The 25492-nt window shown below is 42.7% G+C and overlaps 2 protein-coding genes across 2 annotated transcripts; one reads left to right on the top strand and one right to left on the bottom strand.

Annotated features, from left to right (window-relative positions):
* Positions 1-238: 238 nt before the first annotated feature.
* Positions 239-16884, bottom strand: LOC147221591 (uncharacterized). Its single transcript, XM_086169213.1, has 16 exons — positions 16698-16884; positions 13609-14835; positions 13466-13501; positions 13205-13383; positions 12339-12510; positions 12207-12257; positions 10402-10512; positions 8103-8314; positions 6830-6931; positions 5105-5795; positions 3827-3988; positions 2750-2865; positions 2126-2230; positions 1837-2008; positions 1103-1144; positions 239-1001 (listed from the first exon to the last, which is right to left on the bottom strand). The coding sequence occupies exons 2-16, from the start codon at positions 14806-14808 to the stop codon at positions 903-905; spliced, it is 3450 nt and encodes a 1149-aa protein (XP_086025339.1). The 5' UTR covers positions 14809-14835; positions 16698-16884; the 3' UTR covers positions 239-902.
* A 4799-nt stretch (positions 16885-21683) lies between these two features.
* Positions 21684-24768, top strand: sdf2l1 (stromal cell-derived factor 2-like 1). Its single transcript, XM_086169907.1, has 3 exons — positions 21684-21897; positions 22832-23028; positions 23140-24768. The coding sequence occupies exons 1-3, from the start codon at positions 21720-21722 to the stop codon at positions 23416-23418; spliced, it is 654 nt and encodes a 217-aa protein (XP_086026033.1). The 5' UTR covers positions 21684-21719; the 3' UTR covers positions 23419-24768.
* Positions 24769-25492: the final 724 nt, after the last annotated feature.

The following is a 25492-nucleotide window of genomic DNA, read 5'->3' as shown; positions in this document are numbered from 1 at the left end:
AGTAGAAACTATTGAGTGTTGCATGTTAAAAAAGGTGACAAAAACCAATGCAAGATGGTTGATGGCCAACTAATCTTATGTTTGAAGCTTGCTACAGCAAGGTTACTCTTGCTGCAGTATCCCTAGACAAACAGGAAAGGCATTGATAATGTTTGCACATAAGCTAATCCTAACCTTGTAGCATCAATATATATCCATTTTATGAAATACACAATTCAATATGGTCTTTTTCTATCTCTTGAGTAATTTTATTAAAAGTTTACATCCCTGTTGTATGCAGAATGTGTCCAATTCAGACATGAACATCTTGCTGAAAAAGATTTTCTTTCCTCAAGAACTCGTGTAAAATGCCAAAGGTGCTGGAAAATCATCAATCGACATTAAAAATGAAATCGATATGCTTTGATAGTGGCATTTAAGGCTATTTCTTATTGATCTGGTCCATTAAAACTAGGATGTTATTTCAATGTACATCCTGTAAAAAGGTCAGTCTTGGGAACTCGCAATAACTGAGTTGTGGCAATTTCATCATTTACATTATGACATAGACACCATACATACAACTTGGCAATTTTAAATGGTATTTAAAAGTTAAAACAGCGCTATTTACAAGGAAAAATATGTGAGTTTAAAAAAAAAAAAAAAAAAAACAATTATCCTAATCTTACAAGTAAAAACCATCTCATTTAGGCATCTGTCATTGCTGGAGAAGATGGCGATTGTATACATTCTTTACATCCTGAGCTTGAGTTCGTTGAAGTCTATAATAGAAAACAAACAAATTACTCTATTACCCTTCTGTGAAAAAAATAAAACAAAAAGGATTGGACTTGATTATTTAGAATTATTCCTGTACATGTTCACGATTCATTAAAACACAGCTGGGTGGAACTCCTTAGGGCTCATGGTCGACGGTCATACTCGCTGATCTTCCTCTTGATGTGAGACAGTTTGGACCGAAGGTATTTGCTCCGCCTTTTCTTAATCTGGTAGTCTGTGGACTACATGAGGCAGAAAAACAAATCAACAACAACACATCTTTCACCAACCACTGTGCACGTGATTGAAGAACAACAGAACATTGCCAACGGCTGTGCTTTACCTTCTTGAGGTTCTTCAGTTTGTTGAATTCATCCATGGCGTCCTGAGATTAGAAAGAGCACCGTCAGTCAGAGGAGGGAAAATTGCGGAGGTCTACACTGCTACCTTACAAGCGCACTAGTCCATAAGAAGGCGAATGTTTGGTTTGCATCAAAATAAAAAAAATATAGGCTTAGGCAGTGATTAGCGCTTCAGCTTCACACCAAGAAGATCCCTGGTTCAATTGTGATGGGGGGAGGGGGGGGGCTTCTTTGTGGACCCAGTCAATTGCACCATTCCCACTCTCATTCACAGAGCTGTAAAAAAATTCCAGTTTATTCAAATTAATCCCTCATCTCAAGAGATTCTAGAGGAAATCCACATCGACACAGGGGAGAACATGCAAACTCCACATCGGAGTCGGAGTTGAAGCAGGGACTTTTGTGCTGTGTGGCAGAAGCGCTAACCACTGCATCATGTGCACATGCACAAAATAAAATATTGTAAATAAGTGAATAAATAATAATAATAGATTATACATACAGCAAGGGGTCACGTCAATAAATGTGCTTGGTATGTGATTTCACGTTTTTTTTTTTTTCTTTTAAAGGCATTAATACATACCATTCCTTACCCCTTGTCTAAAGCAATGCTTACTTTGAGTATCATCCTCACAACTAAAAGATTGGAGGCAGCCTCGACTTGCTGCTCTGAGTCCCTTTCACATCTGAAGACTTCATTCGCATCTTCACTCACCAGAAACTGGGGGCTACCCTCAGTGTGGTGTTTCATGTCTCTGTCCAGGTCCGCCATGTCCTGGTTGATCCTGTCCAGATCAGTCTGAAGCTTTTTGTACTCCTGGTGGTCTCGATCGAACTCCCGTTTGTAAGTCAGACGCTCCTGTTCGTCCATTATGGGAGGAAACAAACTACAGGGGAGAACAGAACACAATTAAAATTTAAGGATTCGTTACCTGCAAAGCAGCCAGTGATGACAACAGCCCGTGGAGAAAAAAAAAGTCAAATACATCATTCTCAGCACTTACGCACTGAAGTCTTCCTCCTCAAGGTCATCGCCGGACTCCATTCCGGCATCATTGTCCTTCAACCTGGACTTCAGGGCGTCCACAGAGCTGCTGATATCGGAGTCGCTGCAAAATATGACACCATTTTTCTAAGAGCCTTCTTAAATTTTTGGACTTGAAATTCGGTAACGTGGTCTGTGAATTGCGCTTCATAGTCGAGAACATGCTCAAAAAGTTAAAACAAAAATTAACCATGTTAACCATGATGTAACCAATCTTCACCTCAACTCAGAGGTTTTAAACCTCTGAGTTGAGGTGAAGATTGGACTAAGCTAACACTCACTCCCAGTGCCTCCGATCAGTTTCCTAAAAGCAGGAGAGCCATATCATGACAGCCAAACAGGCACGCCTAAACTCAACAATACCATAAATGGAAATTCCAAGTGACCCAAATCTGCCAAGTTTCCTTCACTACCGTTTACACATTCAACAGTCAAGTATTATATAACTTACTGCAGATTCATCGCGACACTATCGCTGTGCCTATGTAAACACAGTGAGGTTTGAGAACTCCCTGGGATATTTGAAAGGAATAGTATTCATGATTATGATGTTAGCGCCTTCCATTGGACATGAAGTTCTTACCCTGGCAGGTAGATTGGTTTGCTTGAGGACAACCCGCTATAATAGTCCTTGGAGCCCCCGACTTGGTCATTGTAGTCGTTCACCAACGCCTCTGGTTCACCTGAGACATTGGTAACCTGAGGGGAGAGAAAAGAGAAGACTGTTTACATAAGTGTTAAACAGCCTGCATGTATCTGAGTCTCTAATACAGTCATTTGATGATGTGTCACATTTTGAGGGAACTCCCATAAATGTCACTGTTGATGTACTACAGTACTGTTTAAACACTATCTCATGGAATATTCAGCTGAAAATCTATAAAATAGCATGCGAGTCTGGAGAAGCACTGTTTCATTGACCCAGGATTCAGTAATGGTTGTTCTCCCTTGTATTTGCATTGGTTTAAGTTAGAACAGCCATTCCTTTCTATCCAGTAAACAGTAGTTGAACACACCGCTCAGCAGGTCTGACAGGTTCAGCTACTTCTCGCCAGCATTTTTTTGATGCCATCGATACTGTCGTCAGTATCAACAGTAGGTATGACACAGTGGTATCTGGGTCAACTGCTGTATGCCATACTAGAATGATCTTACATAGATGTTTTTTGTTGTCCTATCGTAGCCGCTGGATTGTGATTTTGTGAAGAAACCTCACAAGTGCATCTTAGTATGTCACTGTACAACTTCAAGAAAGTGCACCGCACCGTAACCCAGAAGCAGCAGAATGATAACGCCTTGCCACGCATGGCAGCAAAAACACACAGGCGGAGCTAACCTGCAGCTCAGGTGTACAGGAATATTTTTTGTTAGTTTGTGAGCGGGCGTACATGTCCAAGTTACAGCCTTGGGAATTTATGAAGTGCCTTTCAAACAGCTTAAAAAACAGTTTATTTAAGTGGTCTCCATCGGCAACCACTTTAAAATGTTAACAACAAATAGATCGTGTCAAAGTTGGCGCTGACACAATTCTTTGAAAAAAAAAAAAGAGACGAAACTCTCAGCTCTCCAAAGCGTTATCGTAACATTTCTATCCTTTTTTTAAGTTCCACCATGTGACCAAGCGAGCTATTCCGATGCACGGCCGCACAAACAGACTCACCCACTCTCCGACACTGTGGTGATGACCGTTGATGATCTTGACCTCCTCCCAGAGGACACGCTGCGGGCCATAGCGCCTGATACCGGCGCGAGTCTTGACGGCGAATGCCAGCAGGATGATGAGGGCAACAAACACCAGGAAGCCCAGGACAATCGCTATAGCCTGCATGGTTGGGAAAGGCAAATGGTAGCCAAGGTTGCCATTAATCCATCTGCATCAGGGTCTGCTACAGTGCCAAAATCTTCTATCACAATGATTACTCTTGTGCTTTTATGATAATGCTGATTATGATTGTCTTTAAATTTTCAATACAATGTCAAAATTTTTTCAAAATAATGATTAATATGTCTTGTTTTTTCTCATATATGGAACTTAGTAACAAACAACACACATGCAATAATGTCCCCTGGGTGGTAGATTTGGAGTATATGTAATGATATACTTCTTCAATTACTTTTCACTGTAGTCCCTTTTCTTATCACTCTTATTTTAATAAATAGATTGACTTTTAAACCTGTTGAGTTGATTTAGAGTATGTTGTTCATCATTTCATGTTAATCCTGAATGCATTTTCTGGAATTTTCTAATTTCAATTATTTTTAACTGATTTGTCAAAGGTGACTAATCCTTAAAGAAAGCAGTTGCAGGTCAGTTCAATTTTAAAATGGATGTAATAAAACCTACTTCAGAAATGTTTAGAACCCAAAGTAAACAGCGGTAGTAATATTACCATGATGAAAAAAAATGAACATCTATGATAAAATAGTACCTCCTTACAGAAGTACAATATACACTGCTCAAAAAAATAAAGGGAACACTTAAAAAACACATCCTAGATCTAAATGAATGAAATATTCTTATGAAATACTTTGCTCTTTACACAGTTGAATGTGCTGACAACAAAATCACACAAAAATGATCAATGGAAATCAATTGTATCAACCCATGGAGGTCTGATTAGGAATCACACTCAAAATTAAAGAGTAAAAACAAACTCCAGGCTGATCCAACTTTGATGTAATGTCCTTAAAACAAGTCAAAATGAATCTGTGTTGCTTCCTGAGTGGACACTATGATTTCACAGAGGTGTGATTGACTTAGAGTTACATTGTGTTGTTCAAGTGTTCCCTTTAATTTTTTGAGCAGTATATATTGATATAATGCCCTGCTCTGATCAAATGATATCCTCATGATATACTCTTAGTTCAGATTAACAGTAAATATACTGTGTTTCAATACAACCCTGACAGACATTCATCAAAAACAAGCCCATCTCACCTCTTGGGTCTCCACCACGCAGTAATGGTAGAGGTACTGGTTGATGAAGAGGCCCTGGGCCTGGTTCTGGTTCTGGTTTTGGACCTGAGTGCACAGCTGGCGAATCTGGCTGTAGTACATGGAGCCTGTGGACTGTGCGGTTGGGTTCACTGCCACCAAGTACACAATGGTGGCAATGATCATCAGGAAGGCCAGGATGGCGCTGATGATGATGACGGCCAGGTAGAACTTGGCCGAGCGAGCCGCCGTCTGCCTCGACACGACGAACACGAAAATGATGAGCACTGCGATGAAGGTGATGCCCGCGATGGCGATGATGAAGCCCTTGCCAGCTTTGGGATCCATTTGCCCTCCGCCATAGCCGTAGGACCCGCCGATGCCGGTGCCGGCCCCACCTCCGTACGAACTTCCGAATCCACCCGTGCCATACCCGCCGCCATACCCGCCGCCATACCCGGCGCCCGGCAAGATGCCGCCGCCGCCCAATCCCATGAGGCTCGCATCATAATCCCATGCCAGGGTGGAGGCCACACATGCGAACACAGCCACACACATGATGATGATTATAATGCTCATGATCTTCATCACTCCCGGTGGGGAAGTCCAGCGATAGTAGTGCAGCAGCTTCTCTTCAGGGTGATAGAACACCGGGTTGGACATGACCTCACTGTGCCGGTGCCTACTGCTGTGGCTGCAACACAGGATGACACAAAATAAAGAATTATCCAATTTTACTCTTTTCAGTGAATATTACATAGACCTGTGTGGAAAAGAATACCCCTCATCCGAAGGATCAAAAAGACTTGATCAGAGGGAGGCTGCTGGTAACAATACCAGGAACACATTTTTTCCTAAAGGGGTCTAAAATGTCAGAATGTCATAGTCTTGGATCCCAATCTAATTTTTTTATGATTCAAGAGAAAAATTCAAAGCTTTTACATGACAAAAAAAGAAAAAGATTCAAAATCACTATTCCCCTCTTACTCATTCAATTGATCCTGATTTCCACATCACTTCTGGTTTACTTTCAGTTATATATTTCAATTGTAATTTCCAATTCACATTATGCTAATCTGAAGGTTATTTCTTCCTTATCATAAAAATAAAATGCTCATAACACAGACATCTGTAAGTAATTTCTCACTAAAATCAGTTGCTTATGCTCTCATATGTTTTGCAATTGATTTAGTCTAATAGGTTTGGATAACACGTTACCATTCCTGAAACGTTCAATCGTATCCTTGGCTGTGTAATTTTTTAAACTTTTTCCAATTTTTTAAGATTTTCCAGAATGTAAGAAATGTGAAAACATTTAACAAGCACGTGCCTGTAAATCTGTCAAATTTTGATACCATGTTCATGCAAAGCTCTTCCCCTGGGAAGTTTCCGCTGCATTAATTTCACTTTAAGCTAATTATTAGCGACCGCCACGTTGGTTTGTATGAATTAAACAAAGCTTCACCGCTTAATCGAAAATCGGGGAGGAGGGGGTGTATTTTATCTGTTTAGACCTAAATCTTCTCAGCATCAAACTTCGGAAGAGCCAAAACATAAGCTTATTTTAATAACAGTGCCAACAGTGAGTGCTCAAAAAATCTGTAATATGCTTAGGAAAGTTGAAGGAATTCAACTCGTAGCTGATATTATCACTATCCCGTCCGGTTACACAGGTACATTCTAACGAGAGGTCGGCTCGTGAGTGAGAGGTGGACAAGGCAAACTCACGGCTTGCTGCCGCTGGACTGGTATGGCCTGGACATCGGCATGCTGAAATCTGCCCGGAGCTCAGCTTCACGTGAAAACTCCCTCTGGTTGCTGTTGTCAAAACTGGAAAAGGAAGGATTTCGTTTACTCCTAGAGGTCAAAATGTCTATCAGCCACCGTCATACAAAGGTTTTTTCTTTTTTTACATTTTCCCATTTAATATAAGGTTTTCTATCAGATTTAGATTATCATAATACCGTACAGAACAAGGGAGAACTGTTGCGACGTTGAAAGTATACGAAACAAATGCACTCACGGAATCAACAGAAACCATTCCATTTTTATGACATTCGCCAATTTTGGTTTGATTTTCTTCTTCTTCATCAGGGGTTACCAGAGCCTATCATCGGCCTGAGTTAAACCATGTTCTTTGTATCCATTTCCTGTCCGGTCTTCCTCCAGACCTTCTGCCTGTTTAGTTCCAACCTCAGCATCCTTCAAACCAGATCGTCTCCATCTCCCCACTGTACATGTCCTAACCATCTCAGAATGACTTTATCTCCAAAACATCTGCTGTCCCCTGTTCCTGATCCTGTCCATTGTCCTCACCTCCAAGGAGAACCTCGACATCTTCATCTCTGCCTCCTATCTCTAAACCAGCACATATGGCTGATCGTGTACTTCTTCACCCCACTCTCTCACACAGTATCATGTAAATGTTCATATTACATTTTTAATCCTTAAGTTGAAACAAACGCCACGATGGCTTTCCACAGCAGCTACATGTGAGTATGTCACGATTGGTTCTCTGTTTCAGCTTCTTCTCTGAGAACACAATGGATCACAGAGGACTAATCTTCGACGGTTCACCTTGGTCTAAAAGCCTCCTCGAGGCCTTTGGCCCACTTTGTTTGTGGTGAAGCACAGGGGTCAACACAAGCGGCAAAGAACCACTGTTCTCTCACACACACACACACACACACACACACACACACACACACACACACACACACACACACACACTTTCACAGTGTGAAACCGTTTCTGAATGGAGGTTAATTATCTTTAACATGGTTTTTTTTTTCAGCACAAAAACACCGGATAAAAGATTGTAATTTGAATTTAAATTTAACATGAACAAACAACAACAACAACAACAACAACAAAAAAAACAGGAGTGAGAGAAAAAAAAAATTCACGGAACCGGAGGAGCGATCTCGCTCCGGTGGTCTCAAGTTCTCTCGAGAGTTCGGACGAGATTTCGCGTCGGTTCGGCGGTCGGGTCCGCACCTACCTGTCGGATGGACTCGCAGATCCGTGGACGTGGGTGAGAGGAAGATGAAGATGGGGGAAATACACCTGCGTGGCCGTGCACTGATCGTGCTCGCGGGGGGACACGCCCTCTGCCGCGCGTACGTGCGTGCGTGTGTACAGGACTAACCAGTCCCTGCGGGTTTCAGTCCAAATAACTGGTGTAAAATGCAGACGGGTTTTTGTTGTTGGTGTGTTTAAAGTTCAGTTTCCGGGACAGAGCGCCCAACACCTCGTCCTAGGATGGCCAGGGACTGCTTACACAGAATTAACGCTGGCCTCCTTCAGATAACCCCAGTGGGAGATCCATTCAAACACCACCTAGGATTTCTCATGATGTCACTTTCAAAGAAGGAAATTGAGTTTTTTTTTTACTTCCTGGCTCTCAATTCATAGAGCGCTTTCACACCTTGCGCTTCCACATTACAATAGCTATCACTCATCAGTTCACACAGAAACATAAACACTCAGCTGCCATTCAAGGTGCTAACCGCCAAATCGAACCACCAACCCTTTTTTGAAGGCGACCACGATACCGACGACTAAACGACTGGGTCGCAGCGGCCGACCGCTTGGGTAACAGATACCATACCGGCCACGTAAGGCCCCGCAGGCTTTTCAGCTCGAGCTTCTCAAATTGCCGTCAACACACCTTTTCTGTGAAATCCACGGCGTTGGCAGGGCCACCATTAGATGCAACCCAATCCTTCGGGAGAAACCCAGTAATAATCTCCCCAGGGTGTGAGATGTGCAGGCTACACTTCAGCAGTTGTTTCACAGTCTTCGGGCCGATGGAGGAAGATGCTTTTTTTTCTTTTCATTTCTCTTACAATAAATCTATAAAACCAAATACTGTTAATGGGACACGAGACAGGACAAACTGTTTTTACAAAAAAAAAAAAAAATCATTTATTATCTACACTGCTTATCCTTCAGTCAGGGGGAGACACGGAGACTCCCCACAGAAGCGTCGGAATCAAACGTGGACCTTCTTGCTGTGAGGGGGAAGCGCTGACCGATGCGCCACTGTACCACCAGTAAATAAATTAAGGGACAAATACATTTTTAATGCACAGCTGTAAGGATGTGGGTAGTGGCAGGGTTTCCTGCAATGTTAAATTCCTTAGTTTAATTGCAAATTTTACATCTTCTTCACATCCCAAAAAAGCAACAACATTCCTTCAGATAAAGAAAAAAATAATGCTGTTTTTCTTATTCATTAAGACTTGTTAGTGACAGCTTAAACATCAGTTGTGTATATATAGTACATTGCATTTGGTTCAAAAGTAAAAAAGAAAGAAATTTGATACTCAGATACTGTAACAGATAAATAAGATTCACGTTTCTATGAAATAAGACTTTTGAAGAGTGACATCGATAAAAACTGCCTTTACTGCACTCGAGAAAAGAAATCATGGGGATCATGCAAAAGATGCGTCACTCACTCCAAAATGTGATTTTTTTTTTTAATAATAAATAAATACAGAACAAAATAAGGCTGTTGCGAGAATTTAAATCACGTTCCTTGAGGATTTTCCAGGACAGTGATTACTTTTGGTCTACTGCCATGCTATACAGGGATTTCAACTCTAACACATTATCACGTCAATACAGCAATAAAAAATATATATAAAGACGTCTATGCACAGATAATTAGCTCTAATAGGACGAGTCTAGACAAACAAAATATCTCATCCGCTTTATTCAACAATGTACATCAGAGACAAGGCTGACAAAAACAGGACATCACTCAAGTTATTGTTGAAAGCTATGAGTAAATTGTCAAAATTCCAAACAACGTCGGTAAAGCACATCGGCTGCTTTTTCCACATCCAGCTCAGGTAAAAAAATCACCGATTCACCAAAGGGTGTTCTCACATGAGTAAATAGACCAAGAGGTCGACTGCTGAAGAGGCCGATTGGATGCATCTGCATTCCGGACAAGAGTCAGCACCTTGAACACACCGGCACAGGCATCTGGTGGGTCCGTGAAACGTTCTGGTGTTCCCCTTTTGAAAGTCGTCTTGTTAGGTCAAGATGTCCGAAGCAGTCAAAATTAAGGTTTGAGGGCGAATCCCGTCCTGCCTTTGGTTTACGCCTGATCATTTTTGTCTTTTCCCAGACCACATTTCCGCGACGCTCGCTTCCCTGACGTTCTGAGCAGACATCCGCCATGATTATTTCCTTGCTTCTTTCTTAACTCTGTGACCGAAGCATGTCGTACTTTTCACTGTGGAAGATTTCACCATCGTGGTGCGCTTGCGGGAGTCTCCGTCCTAGGCAGCATCGTTCAAATCCATGTTCTTGTTGTACTCCTGAATCTTCTGCTTGATGTGAGAGAGCTTGTTCTTCAGGTACTCGCACCGGTCCCTTTTCTCGACGTATGCCGGGTCCTGGTGCAAAACAGAAGAGAGGTAAACTAGTCGCCGTCTCATACTGGCGGCCACTGCCAGTAAAACTATCGGAGACAACACTGATATAAACAGTTAAGAGATTTTACAGGAAATATTGTATTTATGCAGAAACATGGATTAGGTTGTCTGAGTGAATGTCCAAATAAACGTATCCAATGTACACGCGACACCGGAGCATGAAGGAGACGACTGTCATCGGACAGGGACGGTGCGATGAAGCCCGACTCCTTCTGTTGATGTTTCTGCCCCTGCTGACCTACGTCTGCTCACAAAGCTGCATCAAGCGGTCGGTGCATCTGTCACGTTTTGGCGGTGATTCAGAAGTCGGCGGCCAATTGCGGCGGCTCACTGACAGTACATGCTTGTTTTATCGCCCAAGGCTTTATAATTTCTGCAGCGTCAATTAATTTTTCTCAAGTAGATGCTTATGTGCTTTAGCGTCTAGTTGGCGAGTACCAACTGCAGCTGGCAAGGGCAACCACCTGGTGCATAATAGATGACTCAGCAACTTGCTTATGCTCATTTTCAGAAATAATGATGTTGCGAGATACGGCTGTGAAAATGGATGGGTAACAGTTTGTACAAGGCTCTAAGGGCTTTCTGGGAAAAGGATTTAGTTAAACCATAGGAGGAAATGGCATTAACAAGAAACCAACAGGAGAATTACAGTGTTTATCTGCCCATATTTTCCCCCATCTGCTTGATATCCATTCATTTACTCATTATCTATGCCACTTATCCTGCAGTAGGGGTCACAGACTAGAGGGGGGGGGATACATATAGACATACAACCACTCTCCCTCTCATTCAAACATCTTATAGAGACCTACAACTACCGGTACTCACTCTGTCATTTACATATCTGGCCAATTGAGGGTCTCCTATGAACCTACAGCATGTTTTTGGACTTTGGGAGGAAACATTCATGCACACTCACGAACCTAAACTCCATGCAAACCGGTCAGAATCCAACCATGGACATTCTTGCTGTGAGGTGGAGGCGCTAACAACTACGCTACCAAATCGTCATGATGGGTCCAGACAGACCCAATTTCAGGATTCACTTTTGGATATGCATGCCTAAAACATTGTTTTCTTACTGCACAAATATGAGGTATTATTCATTAACCATATTCATTAACCATACTGGGGTATGCTTAGGGGTTAGAGACTATCCAAGCTGTCCTTCAGAGAAAGGCAGGGTTCATTATGGACAACATCATTTATACTAGTGTAATTTTGGTCTAATTCTGTCACAATGGGTCACGACAGACATGGCTATGGGATCTACTCTTGGACGTATATGCTGACAATATTGTCTTCTTACTTTACAAATATGGAGAATAATCACTACTATTTATTATATTATGTTTTTGTTTGGTGTAAACCAGACTGGAGCCTAATTCTCTATCTGTCCACGCTTCCTTGATGAAGATGTGACTCTGTCCAGTGGGTGTAGCCATAGATATTGAGTCAAAGGCAGTGACATTTGCTGGAAACATCAATAGTTGGGATATTTAGCATAAAAATGGACGGGGTTCAGACAAGCCAGTGTGAGGTAGCTGGTCTTGTATTGAGCAAATACAGCTCAATATGAAAATGTTGAGTTCCCAATTTCATCCCAAAGTCATCAAACCGACAGTCGACAAAGGATTGCCGTGGGTTTTACTCACATTTTTCTTTCTCTGATATTCCACCATAATCAGATGGATCCTCTCCTTCTCCTAAAAAGACAAGTGGGGGAAGGTTAAATCATGTAGCACACCCGCTGTACACGAAGAACACTGACGCGTGTGGGGCGGTACCATTTGGCTTGATGGCTGAAGGGCCATGTTCTGCATCATTTCATCCATCTCTTCAAATCGCCTGGCCATGGCCTGAACCTCTGCGTGCAGCTCCTTGTACTCAGCGTACTGATCGTTGAAAACTGCTTTGTACTGGTCCCTCTGCTCCTCAGAGCGGATAGCCGCGTACTTCCTGTGGAAATCGTAATTGGCATTTGCGTTGCCTTATATTACAAGTGACTTTATATTTATTTTTTAAAAAAATGCATTTTTCTGTGTATACCTCGAATGTTAACTATGTGTCCGATGTGTTTACGGTAATGTAGTACATAGCAGTATTTGGCAGGTGGCAAATTTATCAACAACTTTTAAATAATATAGGAAGTTTGGGAATTGATTCACTAATCAAAATCACATTTCGCAAGTCAAAAGTCAGACTTCCCTAATCCTAGCTCATTATATATTGCTCAAAAAAATAAAGGGAACACTTGAACAACACAATGTAACTCCAAGTCAATCACACTTCTGTGAAATCATAGTGTCCACTCAGGAAGCAACACAGATTCATTTTGACTTGTTTTAAGGACATTACATCAAAGTTGGATCAGCCTGGAGTTTGTTTTTACACTTTAATTTTGAGTGTGATTCCTAATCCAGACCTCCATGGGTTGATACAATTGATTTCCATTGATCATTTTTGTGTGATTTTGTTGTCAGCACATTCAACTGTGTAAAGAGCAAAGTATTTCATAAGAATATTTCATTCATTTAGATCTAGGATGTGTTTTTTAAGTGTTCCCTCTATTTTTTTGAGCAGTGTATATAGCTAGACTTCTTCCTGGTTTGTTCCCTTTCCCAAGTCACAAGGTCTGAGGACTAGTACTCACGCCACGTAGTCGGCTATTACAACGGGTTTGGGGATGTGCCCGGCTGGGATGTGACCCCGGATGATCTCCGGCTCCAGCATTATCGGGGGAGCCGCTGCCATTTTGACTGACGCGTCCATAATATCCGGTTGCACGGTGGGGAGAGGCGTGTTCTCCGAGCCCCTGGAGCCTGGACCCAGCTGCAGATCGAGGACGTGCAGAGCTGCGTTTAATGCGTGCTACATTAAAGCATAGCTGCTACAATAAACACATGAAACTTACTATAGATAAAGGTATGGAAGATCCAGTTGTTTTCATCTGAAATTGTGTCGGAGAGAAACGTGTCAATTACAACATTACAGTTGGCATGCACTTTCATGTCGTGTGTGTGTGTGTGTGTGTTTGTGTCGGCGAAAGTCCCGTACCTCGAGCGCCAGTCCCTCCCTCCTCATCCTTGCTGCTTCATGCCTCCACAGCTTCAGGCACACCGCCGCGCCGATTAGGTAGAGCACCATAGTGATGAAGAGGAAGACCATGGCTGCGTTCTGGCCGCTCTCGGCACGGCAAAACGCGCCGTTAATTGGATTGTTGAACACCGGTGAGTTGCACAGCCCTCCGCGTGTGATGTCCCGGACGTATACTATCCCAGCCGCTAGGTAGAGCACCGCCAACACCAGGTTGATGACACATTCTGTGAGTGGCCACCAGGACGAGTCCAGAAGGATGGCGCGGTAGTATAAAGTCATCCCGAGGACCAAAAGGATCACGGTCACGATCCACGCCAGACCGGCAACGACGAGTACAAATGGCGTCTTGGGTCCCGTGTAGGGGGACCCTCCCATCCCGGCGTACAACTGCTGCTGAGAGTACCCGTACATGTTGAACCATTCGTTGTCCTTGTGAACGTAAGCGCAGACGCAGGCGAACACGGCCGCCCCAAGCAGCAGCTCAACGCAGCCCAGGATTCGCAGGAGGCCGGCCCATGACTTCATGTAGGCATAACGCATGTGGTACTCCTCCACACGTTCCTGGTAGGTTTGAGCCGAGAGGTTGGTGGGGACGGCGGATACGGAGTCGATGGCCTCGGCGCCCAAAAGCAAGCCGTCCCGCTCTTTCTCCGACGTGTAGCTGCCACCGGAGCCGCCGTAGGGATCGCGGTAGGAACCGTGGAGGACGGGAGACGGAGGGGCGGAATTTGGGGGCGAACAAGGGATCCCCATCGTTGTATGGCCGTTACCGCTCTTCGTCGATGAAGGTGCAGGTGAGTGAGCCACTGGAGGGGGGATGGACCAACCCTTACTGCCACGGTTGCCGCTGTTGCCACGGAAGAAGTTCTTGACGGAGTCGGGGATGAAGCGGTGGACCGGCTTGATGTCCATAGCGTCGCAGTCGACTTCCCCTTCGCCGTCATGACCGAGGGGGCGGAGGGAGTCTGCCCCGATCGCGGGTAGGTTAGGCAGGGGGGGAGGGGGGAGTGGATCCAGGCTGATCGCCGGCACCATTCCCTCCAGGTGTGCTGGGGGAGGAGGAAAATCTTGATCCCGCGGCAGGGTTCCCATGGGAACCTGGTCATAGTGTGGCATCTCCCGGATCCGGTCGAACCTTGTGGCATATTCTGATGACATCGAGACCTGTTCTTAGAGCTCCCTACGCTGAAAAAGAGAGAGAAGGGGTTTAAAAATGAAGGTGAATCACTTGGGCCGTGTGATGAAGAGGAATGTCTACAGATTTGCTGGAGTGCAACACAGCGGACAGGCCGCTGGTCCAGTTTGAAATTCCCATTGCGCTCTGATTTCTCGTCCTGTTCCGGGGGGGGGGGGGGGGGGTTGGAATCAGAACAGGCTGGACTAGTTTGCAGGGGAGCGTCATTGCAGATGAAGAGGGCAAGTGCAGATAAATGATCCAAATGCCTCCTTCAACGCTGGACGTCCCCTGAGAAAGAGAAAGACTTCCAGAACTGCTTACTTTTTTATTTAGTTTCATCTACAGTAAACTGTGGGGGGTACGTCTCATTGACATTTGAGCTAATGTGTATTAGAATTACTTTAGAAGGGGACCTCAGGTTCAAGGAAGGATTTTCAGATTCACACAGTTCAATAAAAAATATTAGACTTTCTTTCGATGTTAAAAAAATAAAAATAAACCAATCAAAGATATAATCCAATTAGTTTTGTTTGTTTGTTTGTTTTTTACAAGCAAACCAAATCAATCAAGAATAGCAATAATAAAAAAAGAATGACCGTGATATCTTATTTGACTTTTTTATTTCCTGTGTTTAGAATGTTTCAATTCATCAAGAAATCTCCTTATAAAGAAAAATATAAATTAAATATATTCAAAAAAATTTTTTTTTTCCAAATGTTTTAAAAATAAGCTCTGTTTCAGGTGTCTTACCAACGTCTCAAAAAGCATCAGTGATCCCCTGAATAAAATCTAGAGAGGTGGAGGTTTGCCCCCTGAGAGGAATGAACGTCAGCTGCAGCAAGACAGCATACATGTGTGTGAAAGAGAGGGAACCACGTGGAACGGTGAGGTTATGTGGAGTGGAGACAAAGAAGGTGGAGGATTACAAGTATTTGGGGTCGACGGGCCAGAGCCATGGAGGGTGTGGAGAGGGGGTGAAGAAACGTGCGCAACCAGGTTGGAACGGATGGACAAAAAAAACAGGTGTATCAGCCAGAGTGAAAGAAAAAGTATAGAAAATGATGATGAGACCTGAGAGAAGAGGATGCAGACGGAGGCAGATGATTGGTTGTAGCGATCAATAAAGGGAGCAGCCCAAAGGAAAAGGTAAATAACACTACATCTTACTTTAAATAGAAAAACAACTTAATGGGTTTCCAATAAGAAATCTGTTTCAAGCTCCCTGGGGTTAAGTTAGACATGCACTTTTTGATTTCTGTTACCCTTCCCCCAGCTAATACATTATATTAGAATGAAATGGACGGAAAGATTGTCTCATAATTGTGCAAAATATATTCAACACCAGCGTGGTTGGTTGAGGATCATGAACCGAAATGTCACCAGTGAGAATGTCATTCTTTCCAGTTAACTGCTGTTTGTTTCCTTTCTTTTTTTAAAAAAAGAGCATAATAAAGAATTAGATTGTTCAGATAGAAGGCCAGCATCTAGCTCCCTCATATCAGAGAAAAGTCACACCTGAATAAATCAGATATATTGATGGCAGTGAGATCAAGAAGAAGGGGACAGTTTGGTTCGTCGCCTTCATAAAATAATCACCCGAGTCTATTTTTTCAAGTTTTTCAGAAAATCCAAAAAACTGAAACTTTTGTTGAACAAGAATTGATGTCGGCAAAAAAAAAAAAAATCTGTCAAATAATAATTTTAAGAAGATGATAATACTCAACTTCCATTAATAATAATACATCACAATGAAGACATCAAACATTAAAAAACATATTTTCGCTGTCTTAGTTTTGGTTAAATTGGATGAAAATAACAGAGTAGTTTAGTTACCTTTAAAATCTAGAAGAAAACCCAGAATCTGTCTTACCAATGAGAAGCCTTTCCTTCACAGCTCTGCCACCTGCAGAGTCTCAGGTGTGTCAGATCAGATCGGAAAACCAAAAAATGGCACCGGGGATGAATCTTCAGACTTAACCTGTTGTGTTTTTCTTCTTCGTCGATTTTTTTTTCTTCTTCTTCTTTTTCTAGCGAGCAGTTTTCTAACATCCCCGCCCTGATCTCAGATCAGCCCCCGGGCTCCGGCAACTCGGATGGCTGGAAAGAGCAGCCGGGCGTAAACTGTCGATGGATCAGGACCCTGGATCGACTCTTCTCTCCTCATCCTCCAACCCTCCTCCCTCCATTCCTTCCTTCCTCCCACACCCGGTGCTGAAACTCACCTGGCTCGTCCGACCGGCCACATGCTGCGTTCACTGCCTCTCCTCCCGCCTCCGACGTTTCATACCCTATGATTACTGAGAACGAACAAACCGGCCGGTGCGGCTGATAGGACATAAAAACTTTTTACAAAAGTTTATTCCCTTTAAAAATGTCGCTTTTTTTTTTTTTTGGTAGTATGGAGTTTCAACCTTCCCCAGCTGGCTTGAGTGACGCAAATATTCCTACAAGACGGCGTGAATCCGATTTCCCACGCAGGAGACTAGTTTTTCCGATTGTTATGACGCCGGTGAATGCAGCATCAACAGGGCGCATACGTAAAGGCGGACGAAATCCAGTTGAGAAAGCGTGAAAGAAAATCGCAAATACAACATTTAACAGAAGAAATTAAGTATCATGTTGGGTTAACTTTGCTGGGGAATATAGGAGAGGGGTAATTGTGAGTCAAGCAAATAAAGGGACAGAAAAAGGTAACTAAATTGACAATATAGTAGATTAAGATTGAGCCACAGAACAAAGGTAGATACGTACTGGACTTGGAATATAGTGTATGTGTTTATTTACATGGACCAAACAATAATAAAGTGATTAATATGAATTATGAATTGTACTTGTTATTTTTAATAATTTTTCAACAAGATCTTAGAGAGTGAGAAGATGCCTGAAGAATGGAGACAAAGTATGATGGTGCCTATTTTTAAGATTAAAGGGGGTGTGCAGAATTTTGGCAACGTTAGAAGGATAAAGTTGATGAGCCATACAATGAAGATATGGGAAAGAGTAGTGGAAATTGAGCAGAAGTCAGCATTTGTGAACAGGAGTATGGCTTCATGCCTTGAAAGAATACTACAGATGCAGTATTTGCTTTGACAATGCTAATAGAGAAGTGCAGAGAAGGCCAGAGGGAGCTGCATTGTGCTTTTGTAGACCTAGAAAAAGCATATGATAGGGTGCCATGAGAGAAAGTCTGGTATTGTATGACGAGGTCTGGAGTGGCAGAGAAATATGTTAGACTGGTGCAGAACATGTATGCTTGCTGTGAGACAGTGGTGCGATGTGCTGTAGGGGTAACAGAAAAGTTCAAGGTGGAGGTGGGACTCCATCAAGGATCAGCTCTGAGCCCCTTTTTGTTTGCAATGGGAATGGCCAGGCTGACAGATGAGGTTAGATAGGAATCTCCATAGACCATGATGTTTGCAGATGACATTGTAATCTGTAGTGAAAGCAGAAAACAGGTAGAGGAAAAATCTTGAGAGGTGGAGGTATGCTCTGGAAAGGAGAGGAATGAAAGTTAGTCGCAGCAAGACAGAATATATTTGTGTCAATGAGAGGAACTCGGGTGGAACGGTGAGGCTACAGGTAGTGGAGATCAAGAAATTGCGAGGATTTCATGTACTTGGGATCAACAATTGTGGAAAAGAGGTGAAGAAATGGGTTCAAGCAGGCTGGAATGGGTGAAGAAAAGTGTCAGGGGTACTATGTGATAGGAGACTATCAGCCAGAATGAAAGGAAAGGTGTACAAGACAGTGGTGAAACCAGCGATGCTGTATGGCCGAGAAACCGTTACAATGACCAAAAGACAGGAGACAAAGCTAGAGGTCACAGAGATGAAGATGTTGAGGTTCTCTTTGGGAGTGACCAGGATGGACAGAATCAGGAATGAGTCTATCAGAGGAACAGCACATGTTAGATGTTTTGGAGAGTAGGTCAGAGAAGCCAGACTGGGATGGTTGGGTCATGTACAGAGGAGGGATAGTGAATATAATGGTAGACGGATGCTGCAATTGTAGTTGCCAGGCAGGAGATCTTAAGGAAGACCAAGGAGAAGATTTATGGACGTATTGAGAGAGAATATGAAGATAATTGGTGTGAGAGAGGAGGATACAGAAAATAGGGTTAGATGAAGAAAACTTATTCGCTGTGGCGACCCCTGAAGGAAAAAGCCAAAAGAGGAAGAAGATTTTTTATAATTCATTAGAATATAATAGCCTTTAATTGTCATTGCCTTTCAAAAACACAATGATATAGTAATGCCACTCCATGGTGTATGAAACAATAACAAAAGGAGAAGGTAAAATACGCTACACAATAATATAAAAAAAATGAAATGAAAGCGATACAATAAAGTGGAATGTGCAAATAGGGCAGGCGGTAATATTCTTGTAAACAGAGGCCTGTGTAAACATGCTGAGATGAGGAATATTGCACTTGTCGACTACATGCTTGACTAAGCATGCGGATATATATAAAAACAAATTGTACACTGCGATTTATTGCACTTGAGGGATGTTGGAAAAAAGAGTCTGGAGGTGGGTGGCCTGGTAGGTTATGTTGGGATTTGTTTGTGGTGATGGCTTTGGAAAAGAGGCTGTCTCTGAGTCTGTTCATGCGTTTTTTTGCGTGCTCTGCAGCACCGGCCGGAGACCAGAAGTTCGAACAGGTTGTTGCCGCGGTTGGAAATTGTCCTTGATGATGTTTGTCACTCTGCTGAGAGCTGACAATGTCCTCTAGACTGGGTTAGACAATGGCCTAAGATCTTTCTGGCTGAGTTCGCCCCCTCTCCTGAATACCAGGATGATTTCTTTTGTTTTTGTGGTGTTCAGTATGAGGTGGACACTGATGGCGTCCTTAGTGGAGCGGTTTGCTCCACTATGGTCCAGAGTTTTGTCCTCTCTAATCACACATATCATGTGGATGGGCGAGCTGTTGTTTATTGACGTGCTACCGTTAGCATCCGGTGGTATGTAAACAGCTGTCTCACTGACTACTGTTAGCTCCCTCAGGAGATAAATAGGTCACCATGATACTGCCAGAACTGAACCCTCTTCAGTGTGTTTGGACTGAGATATTTAAAAGTTAGATAGTGGAATACATAACACAAGAAAAAAATGCACATGTAATTGAGTTTTAAATTATCGTGGTCATTCATTGCTGCTATCATTTATCTGTCCTTGGGATTCTATTTCCGCATCAATGGACCAGACTACAATAGGATATTCTTTTCATTTTCGAAGATAAGAATCTTTTAATTGCCAGATTCAGATAGATACGGCTGTGTTCAGGTCATTAGTAGTTGTCGTAATAGTAGAAGTAGCGTCACACTTCTGTGCGGCTTCTCAGCAACATGTACAGCAACTTGTGATTTAGTGTTCTGATGGTTAAATGTGTCTTATGAGCCCTCATTGAAAATTATTTTTTAAAACCATCACCTTTCCTGGTTAATACTCATATGTCTTTCACTGCAACTCGGGAGAAAAAAAATCATAAATATCAAAAATTTTAATCATGGCAGATGTTGCTATTTGTATTTCTATTTATATATGTATAAAATTTGCTTAATATTCCATTAATTCGATTACCCTTTGTTTGTATTTTTTTCCATTTCACCATTGACCAACTGGTACACTATTGTACACTAATAGTTGTACAATGTTGTCCTCGATGTGTGACACAAACCTGCACTGTTAGTTGACGTAATGAGGTGCGCACCCTTGCTTGATTTCCCAGTTTCCACTATTTATTGTTGTTGGATTACAACCCTCTTCTGAAGTGCATTATCTTGAGAGCAATTCATCCTTGACTCAGTATGTTCCTTTGTGAAACCCCAGCTCGCCACAGTATGTTTTTCTGTATTTCAGGTTGACATTTAGCTCATCTTAATATTCTTCTACTTTTTGTTTGTGTTTGTTCATAACTGTTTGTCATTTTTATTTTAATCACTGCGCCCTGATGTCATATTGTCTCCTCTCTGTCATTTCACTGCCTCTCCCCATGTGACCAGTCACAATCTATTGCAGTGTTTCCCAGCCGCGATCCTGCTGCACATTAGTGTGCCATAAGAGATCATTAGGTGTGCAGTAGAAAGATGACCGCTTTCACCTGACTGGATCAAAAATGATTTATTCAACGCAAATAATGTGTCTTTGTGGGTCGATCTATGTGGGCAGCATGCAGTGACAGGCAGAACAATTAAATGCTCTTCCACTAGATGGGAACATGTAGTGAATTAACCTGTCCAGCTGTTTGAGCAGCAGCAGGTAGATACACCTGGCTGACTGTTTCTAAGGAGTTACACATTCTGGCAAATAGAGCTATTTCAGCTCTGCTCCCTTTCTCCACAGCATACCTATATAAGCTGGGCTTTTCAAGCATGGGTGTAATAAAGACTTTAAAAAAGAGACTCACAACAGTTGAAGGAGATCTTCATGTGTGTCTCTCCTCAGTTCATGCAAGAATATCAGTTTTATGTTCAACCAAACGGGGACAGAGTTAACACCGAGTTAGTAAATTGAGACTACAGTTTTATTATATTTGATTAAAAACGTTTTGGACATATTCATTTGGTACTGTGCCGTGGCTCAAAAAAGATTGGAAAACATTGATCTATTGAAAATGATCGAGTGTTGCGATGTTATTGAAAAACAAGACATTTTTTAGACCAATGCAAGTTATTCTGTCTAAATAGGTTCGCGTGTACGCACTTGATTCAAAAAGAAACGATCACGATTCACGAATAGTTTCTTTAAATTCAAACAAATAAACAAATACAAAAAGGAGACCGTCACTTCCGCGTTTTAGGACTTGTCAAGCTGTGATTGGCTGGAGCGCCTCTGACGATGCAAAGCCCGTCGCGGCTTATTGCCGGTTAGCAGCGCGACAACGACCGCAGAGATGGAGTTCGTCCGCCGGTTTCACATTCTGGTTAAAATCCTGGTGTTGGTTCTCCTGCGGTCCTATTGTGAGGGGAAGGAGTCGGACCCGAACCGCGTCACCTGCGGCTCGCTGGTTAAACTACTGAACACCAGACACAACGTCCGCCTACATTCCCACGACGTCAAGTACGGCTCAGGTAACGTCGTGCCCCCGCCGTCTCCGTGGTCGTGGTGGATGCGACCGAGCCGTCTCCGTTACCCCTCCCTGTCACCGGAAAACGGGGAAAGGTCTCCGTGCAGCCTGCCGGTGGTTTGTCGGAAACCTATATATAAATTGACACAAGGTGCAACTCGAATTTTGTTTTGAAAGACCCGGTCTTTCCCATTTCCGTGTTGGCTCAGTGACCTGCTGGAGTCCCGCTTTTGTTTTGAAATGCCGGCTCAGATCATCCCTTCCATAAGTCCGGCTTTTATTTTGAAATACTGGATTAGCTCGTCTGGCTATTAATTTGAAATGTCCCGATCCCACTTCAGTGTAGCCCCCTGACTAAATTTATTCAAATTAAACTACCTCTAAAAAGGGCACTGGTGAATTATGTTGCTTCAGAGATTGAACCCTCTTATGAAATTTACACAACCACCCTTAAAAGTAATAGACAACTATAGAATGTGCCTAAAAAAGGAGAAATCTACCCTGCAACGTGTACTACTCACTCTGTATTATTTATCCATCTGTGGTGTGAGTTGCTGAGTAATGTCAATGTGGCTTGATTTTACAGTGGTTAGGCTGAAGACAGATCGGAAACACAGGTCCAAATAGCCACCTAATGGGTTTCCCTAATTTTCACAAGCCCCCCAGAACATTATCCGAAATCTCAGGATACAAGACTTACTCTTTAAAATTTAAATTGCAAAATTCTTTGTGTGGTGTAAAAAAAGCTTTGATTAAAAATACTCAATCCCTTGAGCTGATCAAGATAAGATGACAGATGCCATCATTTGACAGTTTGAGGTTTTTGCATGGAAACCAACCCAAAGTCAGTTGAGTTGGACTGAACAACACAGACAGCATAAACATATTTAAGAAAGAAATAGTATTATCCAAACCTTCATCATCATGTGTGTCTATAGGAAGTGGACAGCAATCTGTAACCGGAGTGGATAGCGCCGATGATGCCAACAGCTACTGGCAGATACGGGGAAAGCCTGACCGTCCGTGTCAGCGGGGGGTGGCCATCAAGTGTGGTCAGGCAATCCGTATCACACACATGAAGACTGGCCGAAACCTTCACACACACCACTTTAGCTCACCCTTGTCCAGTAACCAGGTTAGTTTTTTGTTTGACATACACGCTCACTGTCGCTTGCTAATAAATAAATACTCATCAGGAGAATTAACAAATATCTGTTCCTGTATCTGCTTGACCTCCACTGTCCAGGAGGTCAGCGCGTTCGGGGAAAACGGCGAGGGCGACGATCTGGATGTGTGGTCGGTGCAGTGCGACGGCATCCACTGGGAGCGCGATGAGGCCGTGCGCTTCAAGCACGTCGGCACAGATGTTTTCCTGAGCGTGACGGGAGAGCAATACGGTCACCCCATCCGGGGCCAGCGAGAGGTGCACGGCATGAGCTCCCCCAACCAGCACAACTGGTGGCGCACCATGGAGGGCGTCTTCATCCTGCCCAGCCAGCAGCCACTCTACCACGATGAGCTCTGACAAGAGTCAGCGGGGTTGACATGAAGCGCGGGGCTGTGCGCGGGACCAAAATATTTGGAGATTTGTCTTTGTGAAGAATTCTGGGGGTAGGGGCGATGGTAAAATAGTGACGCTGAATTTTTGAAGAGACAGTACGCCGCGTTTTTGGAAGTGAACACCGGACACCACGACGAAAAGAAACCCGAAAGCCTGTCTGCCACATGCAGTTCAGTTCATTTTTGTACAGAAGTGCACACAGTTCTGATCAGCGTAAATGTTACAGTGTCTTGTGATTCTTGTTTTTTTTTCCCCCCCGATGTCTTGAATAATAAAATGTGAAATGGCAGAAAAGTAGGCTCCCAAAATGCACTATGAATAACTGAATAATAATTTCAGACAGGCATGTAAGTGAATCTTTGAACATTTTTTGTAACTTTTATGTAGCTGGGATTTGAAGTGGACCAATGTCTTTTACACCCTACCACAGAATCCGCAGCTGCCTGTTTCTTAAACAAACCAAAACCCGCTGCAACTCCACTCTGATACGCTCAGTTTGTTTTTCCGTAGAAAAGATAGCATGCTAGTTGGTTCTATTCTGACAGCCTGAATTTCCTCCCACAGTCCCAAAAACATGCAGTGGATTCATTGGAAACCCTAAATTGCTCATACTTGTGAGTGGTTGGTTGTCTCTATATGTGGGTCTATGATCCCCACCTTTGGCCCAGTGACAGCTGGGAAAGGCTCCAGCAACCCTGAGTGCAGGATAAGGGGTATAAATAATGAATGAATGAAGTTAAAAATAATGGACTCAAGGGAAAACCAACAAGACTATTTCAAGGGTTTATGATATGACCTCTGCCTGTCTGGTTTAAATGGTTTTGTTAACACATGACCTCATAGAGCCGCGATATTCAAGGCACTTCATCGAAAGAAGGATGTGATTTCATATAACAATAACAACCAAAAAAAGCATTTGCTCTCCCTCTGGTGAGAAAAAGGCAGTGGGTCAGATTTTATCATTTGTTGAATGACGGTGACGTTGCATTTGAAGGTGTGTTGACAAATCCGCTGGGAAAAAACTGCACGTGCGTCTCAGGGTACAAACACCCGGTATGTAGTTTTTAACACTGTTCCCTCAAAAAAAAAAAAAAAAAAAACACTGGTTGCTGTTTTCATGTTATTAGCACGTTAATTCTATTCATCTGCGTGTCCTGTTTTACCACTGTAGCCTTAAAGGCATTTTGACAGCGTTCCATGTTGTTGCCCACCCCAATTTGAATTAGTTCTTTTCAATCCTGTAGAAATGTATTGAGAGCAAAAGCACCTTTCAATTGCTCCGAGCAAATTTTACAATAAAGTTAGTCTAAGGAATAAGAATCACGTTCCTTCGGTTTTTCCACTGACATTTTCACTCTACACCACCACCAGCAATAAAAGGGAACAGTAGACCACAGTTAAAAGCAATAAAAAAACAAACCATCTACTCTTGGCTTCTCGCTGATGTATATTCAACAAAGTGCTATACTTTTTTGTCTCCGGCAGACACCCATCACACTGGATATTTTCATCAAGGCATGCAAACAGGTGGCTTAATAATGCATTGAAAGGTTACAATCAACCCGCGATTGCTGTCTGTCGATGTAAAGGTCAGCTAGGGGTCATTGTTCAGAAGAAACTGGCAGTTTTTGACACAAAATGTTCTAGATAATACCGACCACTTGACACTACTCCGCAGACTCTCTCTCTATATTTATGTTCATATTAGCCTGTCAAAAGTTCATTTAAGAGTTCAAGAGAAATGCGTCTTTGAAAAGTTAAGATTATTTCTTTTGTCGGAACATCTTAAAAAACATTTTTGAAATGTTTCTGTTCTAAATCAATATTATTATCAACATTGTTAAAATATAATCTGAAGAATTTAAAAGTAATTCTTAGAACGTAGTTTATGTTCCATATATGGTGGGGGAAACCGGTGGGAAAAAGTCAGAAATCAGTAATACAAAAAAAGCTATAAATGTTATTTTTTTCAACTGCTTTACAAATTTTCAACTGTTTGTCTTATCCACTTAAAGTCGGTGTCATTTTGCTAATAATT

Source organism: Fistularia commersonii, chromosome 22 (assembly GCF_037954325.1).
Source record: "Fistularia commersonii isolate RoL2024-O1a breed Wild chromosome 22, RoL_Fcom_v1.0, whole genome shotgun sequence".
In the NCBI taxonomy this organism is placed as follows: domain Eukaryota; kingdom Metazoa; phylum Chordata; class Actinopteri; order Syngnathiformes; family Fistulariidae; genus Fistularia; species Fistularia commersonii.
This window is presented reverse-complemented; position numbering and strand designations above follow the sequence as displayed.